The 8,560-nt window shown below is 41.2% G+C and overlaps 1 protein-coding gene across 1 annotated transcript in view; it reads right to left on the reverse strand.

Annotated features, from left to right (window-relative positions):
• inpp5a (inositol polyphosphate-5-phosphatase A) overlaps window positions 1–8,138 on the reverse strand; it is a 177,617-nt gene extending 169,479 nt beyond the window's left edge. Inside the window, exon 1 of the mRNA XM_085368919.1 lies at window positions 7,611–8,138. Within this exon, the coding sequence (XP_085225045.1) occupies window positions 7,611–7,688 (78 nt within the window). The 5' untranslated portion in view covers window positions 7,689–8,138. The remainder of the gene's footprint in view (window positions 1–7,610) is intronic.
• Window positions 8,139–8,560: the final 422 nt, after the last annotated feature.

Consider the following 8,560-nt stretch of genomic DNA (forward strand, 5'->3'; position numbering starts at 1 on the left):
ACTTAAGGAACATGAGACTTTTTCAGATAAATAAAGGCAAATATTGCAAACTACACAAAAGGCAGCCGCTAAAGCGTTTAAGTTTCAAAATAGAACAAACGAAACAGACTAAATTGTCAATTCCACTTAGAAACAAAATATTAATTCTAAAAATAAATCTTAGTTTGTTTTACAGAAGAACAGACAAAACTGACTAACTTTTGTCAATATCAAATAAACTGAGAACTAAAAGGAAATTCTCAATCTGTCCTTGTTGTATAGCTGAGCTTTTCAAACAGTTTTAACAGTTACTTTAGTCTGACAAAAGCCGAATGACGAATTAGCGCTTCCAGTCAGAGACTGAGGCTACGTCCACACGTACACGGGTATTTTTGAAAACGGAGATTTTCCGTTTTCGTTTTAAAAAATAATCCCGTCCACACATAAAGGGAGAAATGAAGGAAAACGCTGCTATGAACATGCCAAAGCAGCAGGTGGCGCTAGATTCCTAACCGTGCAGAAATGTTGGCCAATCAGAAGTCTAGAAGCCTCGGTGGGAAAAAGTAAACAAAGCTGGGGCATAGAAGCAGAACCGAGTCGTATGTGTGGAGGGACAGTAACTGTGTGTATATGTAAGCATTTAAACACTGCAGAGAGTACAATTAACAGTATTGTAGAAATTCATTTCACCGAAACAATAACGTGGCGCACAGTGTGACGCATGCTCCAGTTTATTGTATTTCCAGACTTGCTTTCGGCACAATTTACAGTGCACGCTACTCTGTTTTTTGTCAGACTTGAAATAGCCGAAATACCTTCACACTACGGAACTTCTATGGCTCTTCCGTTCGACAATCTCTTCGGCATTGGTACCATCATCTGTTTTCTCTTCGGTCACGCTCGGTTGATTTTTCTAGTCGGCACACTCATTTCCTCCATTACGCGCTGGCTCCATTATGCGCTGGCTGCTTCCCAAACAAACACACGTGCGGCTTGGCACTTGTGCTGTACGTAACAAGTCACGCGACGTGACGCTGCGGCTGTGATTGGTTCGGCTCTGCGCTACTGAATTTGGATTGGCTGACCTTTTTTTTTTTTTTTTTTTTTAATTTTTTTTTTTAGAGGACAAGAGCGGCGAGGTCTATCGCGATAGCTTAATTTCTCTATCGAGTAAAAGTTATATCACGATACATATCGTTATCGTTCTATCGCCCAGCTCTAAGTCACACCTACATTGTTTCCTCCGAACCGTAACGGAAACCTTTTCATTCTCTCACTTTTTTAAGCAGCACGATTACACACCATGTCAACACAGAAGGCGTGGCAGGAGGAGCGCGTTAGCTGAGCAGCAGCCTCGGAGCCCCAGTCAGTGTCTACACAGGAGGCGATCGGGCTCCTGTTGAGCTGTAGGTCAAATTGAAACATCCAAAGCAACAAAGATTACAGAAAGACAGCCCTGTTCAGCTAATGTCCAAATATTATATTAGGACATAATATTGGATTTTTTCACTAAAACACTGATAAAAGTGGACTGCTGCTGTTATTTCTTTTTAGGAAAGACAAACTTAACTATTCTTTATTGAGAGGCAGGCTTGACCCTGAAACTGCATGCTCATTGGCTAACGACTAGTGATGCCATTGAGTGTGCAGTTTTGTACTGCAGACAATCCTCCATCTTGAAACACGTTGAGTTGTCCACCAAATGGGAAATGATACGACCACCCCGACCTCCCCAAATGGTTGCCAGTGGTTCCTGGAGGTTTCTGGCTGTTGGGTGCAAAGACGTTGCTGCTCCAATAGCCTCCTAAAGACCTCCACAGCTGCCTGTAATTTATAATGTTAGCCCAGAAGTAGATTAAATTTTTAAAAGTGTGACGCAAACCGTAAATTCATATAGATTGTCTTCAAAGTTAAAGCTGTTTGTGCCTATATTGTGGTTGTGAAAATTGCTCAACAACTGCATTTTTGTGATATTATGTAGCACTCTTCATGTCTAATGCATATTTGGGCAGAACTACTGAAATAGAAGCTCAAACCATGTTTTATACTGGCTTACTTACCCAAGCGTAGCATTTATTTTGGTTTATCAAATGGCCAAAAATAAAGGGAAAAAAATTCAGTGCTTAACCCATTTAATCCCAAATTTTTCCCTGCAAAATAAGTGCATGTATTTTATTCCTTAGACTTCCCCTACACATAATTTGTTTTAATGTCATAAGGGGTTAAAATGGCAACAATTGGGATCGATCATGTCTACACGTGCAGTTATCCTCCAAAAGTATATTCTGAGCCAGAAAAAAAACCCTGAGTTATGTTCTGGAAATAGTTTGCTGCTGTTATTTTTTCTTTTACCCAACAGGGAGTAAAAGTCTGCCCTCTGAAAAAATTAAAAACCAGGGCTGTGAGAGGTCACAGTAGAGCTGGGCGATATGAGATTTTTTCATATCACGATATGTTTTTTTCGTTTCAGGCGATAACGATATCTATCACGATATAAGCCAAATAACTATATTTGTAAGATTTAAATGTGCCGTTGCTCACAAGTAAAATGTGAAATAATCAGCAGCTTGTTTTTATTTAAATATTTATTTCCCATAATAAGTTCAACAGGGTAGACGTACTTAAGGAACATGAGACTTTTTCAGATAAATAAAGGCAAATATTGCTAACTACACAAAAGGCAGCCGCTAAAGCGTTTAAGTTTCAAAATAGAACAAACGAAACAGACTAAATTGTCAATTCCACTTAGAAACAAAATATTAATTCTAAAAATAAATCTTAGTTTGTTTTACAGAAGAACAGAGAAAACTGACTAACTTTTGTCAATATCAAATAAACTGAGAACTAAAAGGAAATTCTCAATCTGTCCTTGTTGTATAGCTTAGCTTTTCAAACAGTTTTAACAGTTACTTTAGTCTGACAAAAGCCGAATGACGAATTAGCGCTTCCAGTCAGAGACTGAGGCTACGTCCACACGTCCACGGGTATTTTTGAAAACGGAGATTTTCCGTTTTCGTTTTAAAAAATAATCCCGTCCACACATAAAGGCAGAAATGAAGAAAAACGCTGCTATGAACATGCCAAAGCAGCAGGTGGCGCTAGATTCCTAACCGTGCAGAAATGTTGGCCAATCAGAAGTCTAGAAGCCTCGGTGGGAAAAAGTAAACAAAGCTGGGGCATAGAAGCAGAACCGAGTCGTATGTGTGGAGGGACAGTAACTGTGTGTATATGTAAGCATTTAAACACTGCAGAGAGTAGAATTAACAGTATTGTAGAAATTCATTTCACCGAAACAATAACGTGGCGCACAGTGTGACGCATGCACCAGTTTATTGTATTTCCAGACTTGCTTTCGAAACAATTTACAGTGCACGCTACTCTGTTTTTTGTCAGACTTGAAATAGCCGAAATACCTTCACACTACGGAACTTCTATGGCTCTTCCGTTCGACAATCTCTCCGACGTTGGAACCATCATCTGTTTTCTCTTCGGTCACGCTCGGTTGATTTTTCTAGTCGGCACACTCATTTCCTCCATTACGCGCTGGCTCCATTATGCGCTGGCTGCTTCCCAAACAAACACACGTGCGGCTTGGCACTTGTGCTGTACGTAACAAGTCACGCGACGTGACGCTGCGGCTGTGATTGGTTCGGCTCTGCGCTACTTAGTTTGGATTGGCTGACCTTTTTTTAATTTTTTTTATTTTTTATTTTAAGAGGACAAGAGCGGCGAGGTCTATCGCGATAGCTTAATTTCTCTATCGAGTAAAAGTTATATCGCGATACATATCGTTATCGTTCTATCGCCCAGCTCTAGGTCACAGCGGGATAATTTGATGGCAACAAAGTCTGGCCAGCACAGTGTCCCCCTTTAACAGACAGAGACTAAACACTCCAGGGTTTTCTGAACATGATTACCCAATGATAATTGAGCTCAGCTCCGGCACTTAACTAATTCTAACCAATCATCAACCCTTTCAGACACAATGGCACCTATTTCTAAGGTGCAAAGAGAAAAGCATAAAGTGTGAATTGGTCCAAACTAGTGCAGCTACAGCATCTTCTACAGTTTGACTTGTTCCACCTGAATTAGAAAACCAATTACCAATTAGTTCATTTATTTTCCCCCTTTATCCTGTCTTCACCAAGCTTACACTTCAGTGGGATCATTAATCTCCATCTGTGCTTAATTATGCAAAACAGGGTGGCTCAGGAATCCAGCAGGACCCATGGGACACCTACTGTGTTTTCACACTGTGGCTTCAGGAAGGGAAGAGTTTATAAAAACCTAGCCCGGAGAGAACAGGTCCCGTATACGGTAATGATAGCTTCCTTTTCTGGTAGTAGTTTAATATGCTCAAGTTCAACATGTATCAATATATGGTTGAGATAAATTAAGAAAATTTGTTACACAGGAAGCCAGCATTTGAGCTGCAGTGGCAGAAACCTCAATACGGCTCTTTACTTTACTGCTTTACGATGCTAATGAAAAAAATACCTGACTGAAACAGACACGGGACAGGGATCAGCACGGGACTGAATGGACATAAATAATAAGAAGAAAGACTTCAGAGTCCTGTTGTATGTGGTGCTGGGGTCAATTCACAACAAAAGTCAAAGGGCAAACAGACCACGGGGGGAGGGATGCTTCCTTAGAGCCACAAAAGCGAGCGTGTGAGAAAACAAAAGACAGATGAAGGGTAAACCTTGATGGTCGTTTTAAACACAGGACAAACCAGTGTTTGCTCCCATAATTGGATTCACTGAGCATGGTTCACAAGGCCGACAGCGAATGGCTTGAGCTCGAGGACGATTCTGTAATGCTTATCAAACAATAACTGATAACTACAGTTATCGCATCAGCTTAATTACACACCGAGGCTGACCAAGAAAACACTGGTTTTAATCGCATGGACCACGAGAATGGGTTTAAACTGCGAGACCCAAATGAATACTGTTAGATGCTTTGAAAAAAAGCCAAACACTTTTAAGTTCCTGTTCGATGTAAAATGTCAAGATCAAAATGATTCAAATTCATTTGAAGTCTTGGCAATGGGACTGCGGCTGTAGGCAGGTGTTTCGAGCTGTTTTCACACATGCACTGCAGACAGCACAGAGGTGCACACAAGGACTGAAATATTACCTGCAGTCGGAGTGGATCATAGTAGATATTCAGCCTGCCGGCTCCCCAAGTAAAAAATGTGAAGTCACATTGTACCAATATGCGAATAATACAGGTACAGCAAATAGTACAGCATTCACCGCTAGCGAGCGGGCTATAGCACTGCATCCTGCACCCCTACTCGGGCAACTTCCTCGCCTAAACCGCACAGAGCATTTCCAGTACTGCGAGCATGGCTGAAGTGGACCGTTTCCTTCTGTGATGCATGTGAGAAAGACTGCACTGGCCAAAAGTTGATGTCTGAAAATGACTGATGACCATATAACATAATGTTAGCAGCATTACAGCAACACCGGTTTGTTTACAATAAAAATTAGGCTTATAGCAGGTACTGCTTTATACTGTTTTTTGTGTTTCTATTATTTAGCCCCACTTTTTTCTCGCGCGAACTGCCTGTAAGTGTCAGAAACCATTTTTCTAGTTCAGGACATGATTTCCCTCCTTTTTTTAAAAATATGTGTATGTCTATATATATGTGCCCGTCAAGCCCTTTTGAACCATCACATGTGATTGGGCCATAGGAACAAACTGATCTGAATCGATGACAGAATATAAATTTTTAGGTGTGTTTGTCTTTATGTACAAGAACATAAAACATTGAGGTTTCTAGGGTGCACATTTGTCTTAACGGCAATAATAACAATATAACAGTAATAATAACGATAATGATGATAATAGTAACTACACATATATGGGTTTTTGCCTTGATCATCTCCACTGTGCACTAGACAGAAAGACTAATAAAATAATGCAACATAGGCTTCCTTCCATATGGTTCCCCACAGGCGTAATAGGACGTGATCTAACAGCTGCCATCAGCTCACCTTACTGAGCAAATCTTGTCAACTATCCACGGTCATCTAGTTCTTATTTTTAAGCCTTTCACCTATAATTTTAGTCTACCAAAAGAAAAGAAAAACAATCAGCGTATCAACCAATACTTGCAGATTAGCTCTACGTGCTAAAATCACACCACAACTGCATGTTACATCTGTTAGTGATGGGTTTATATTTGTAATGTTTGCAACATTACAGTAGCAGTGCAAGGTCGAAAAAGAATATCTGCCATTTCAAGACAAGACTCAGTTAGATGATATCGTACTATACATGCATATTCTGAAGGCCTGACACAGTTTATATTGCATCTTGGCGAATTAGTGTCAGGCTGCATTTCCTAGCGCGCAATTTAAAACAGACTAAAAGTGGAAACGGTATTAAAAGCAGTTAACAAAGACTTCATTCAGCCCACATATTCATCATAAGGATGCAAACACATCAGAGACTAGATTGCCTTATGCATGACCTGCACACCCACTCAAAGCAGGAAACATGGATATTACATTTCAATTCAGAGTTTAGTAAGGAAAAAAAGCCAGAAAAATAGCACAGGACACCCAAAGCTTGGTGCTTGTGAGTGGTGGCAGGCTATTTATAGGCTTACTCCAGTCAGAGAGATAACTCTTTCCTTATGTTGTGGATCGGCACTTCACAAGAGTGAGAGAAGAAGAAGAGGGGGTACTCAGTGCTGACACAACACTGAAAGTGACAGAAAAGTGTTTGCCCCTCAACTTGGTGCCAGCAGGTACCAGACTACTTTCGTAGACCAAGTGAAAGATAATTACATAATAATGACAAAACAGATGTCATTCAACAACTTCAACTGGCACGCCTAATAAGGCCTGACACACCTATTTTAGACATAAGACGTCTCTGCTGTCTTGACATGTGCATGTGGCACTGTCAAGAGTGGATATCTGAATGCTGCCTGCTCTCCTAACATCTCTGTTATTCATAACACTGGCTGCAGGACACATTTGACATGAATGGAGAAAAGGAGCAAAACATCAGTTGCTGCTGCACTTGTTTTTTTAAAAGCTGAATAACGACTATTTTATACACTCTGTATCACATCAACTAAAAAATAATAATAAAAAATACAGTTCTGATACAGACAGGATGCATGTTTGGTTTTTACTGACTGTGATGCACACAGACTGCTTCACATCAGCCTAGAGGGTGAGTCTTCAAATAGTAAACAGCTACTGCATCCCTGATTAGCTCAAGTTACAGTCAGTGGCAATACTACAGTAATAACAAGCTACGGGTTATCTTCCCGCCGCCGTGCATACACAGCAGGCAAGAAACCAACCCAAGAAACATGAGAGAAAAAGTGGGTCACTGCATATGTTGAACACGTAACCCGTAAAGACAGACGGGTGTACGGTGTGTTTTTAAGGTTGTCAGAGGGCCCCCGGTATAACGGTACAGTAGCTGTTTAAGCTACCGCACGCGACTTGACACATACACGAGTCGTGACCAGCTTTGATATTATTTAGCATGATAAAAGACACGGAGTTGACCGTGTGGCGGGAGAAATAACGAAGCTAGAACTAAGCATTGGCGTGAAGAGACAGCATTGACAGACTGTGTTTATCAATGGGGAAACTCACATCCTCGAACAGGGATCCAACGTTGGCTGTCACCAGCAGTATTCCTGTGCCTTGCGCTGCTGTCAGCTTCCCTGCCATAATTCTCTCTCTCTTATTTCTCTCTCTCTCTCTCAGGTGGGTTGTGGACTTGTATAGCGGACTTTAAAGGTAAGAACCTTTAAAAAACAACAACAACAACAACGTGAAGAAGAGGCCCGTGAATGTCTCACGAAACTGGTTAAAACACTGCGAATTTGCGACTGGAGCCCGGGTTGAGGTTGCTTGGCTGGAGCATATTTTTCAGCAGTGGCCGTACATCTACTAGGAGTTGCTTTGCAGTAGAAGGTCCGTTGGTGGTGGTGGCGGCGGTGGCGGTTTAGCGTGCTGTTTCTCGCGCTACTTTTTCACGTTCAGAGCCATCGTAAAAGTTTCGGTTTTAATCCACGGCGAGTGCAGGAGGGCTCTGGTTCATTCCAGCGACGAGTGTTTCCCTGGCTTTTGTGCAGTGTAAAAGTCTCCCTCCTAAGGCAGGACGCTTTGCCAGGACCATTGCCTTCACTGTTTAGAGAGGATAGGCTGGAGTCCTTCAGTGCTCTGACGTCACCTTACCAATGAAAACACGGCGCGTTTTAAAGGGCCAGCGCACAGAAAACACTACCGCTCTGCCTTCTAACGTCACTGCACCCATTATCGGACTAAACTGGTCTATCTCTGAGCGACTGTTTGTCTTTCTGACTGTCCTGATATGCTTTTTGTATAATTTACTGCAATTTAGAAAAACTCCCTTTTTGTTTTGTTTCTTTTTTTAACCATTGTTGTTCCTTACATCTCTGTCAAAAGGAAATTTATGCGTAGTTCAGGATGATTGCAGTCAGATGTTACATCACTCTTTCTCTGCAACTTGTTGCAGTTCATTGGAAACAAAATTAACAAAATATATTACAATGGAAATATTTACAATGGAAATAGCC

The sequence above is a fragment of the Diplotaxodon limnothrissa genome, linkage group LG13 (assembly GCF_057381915.1).
Source record: "Diplotaxodon limnothrissa isolate DT_005_m linkage group LG13, D_limnothrissa_male_GT1.1, whole genome shotgun sequence".
Lineage (NCBI taxonomy): Eukaryota > Metazoa > Chordata > Actinopteri > Cichliformes > Cichlidae > Diplotaxodon > Diplotaxodon limnothrissa.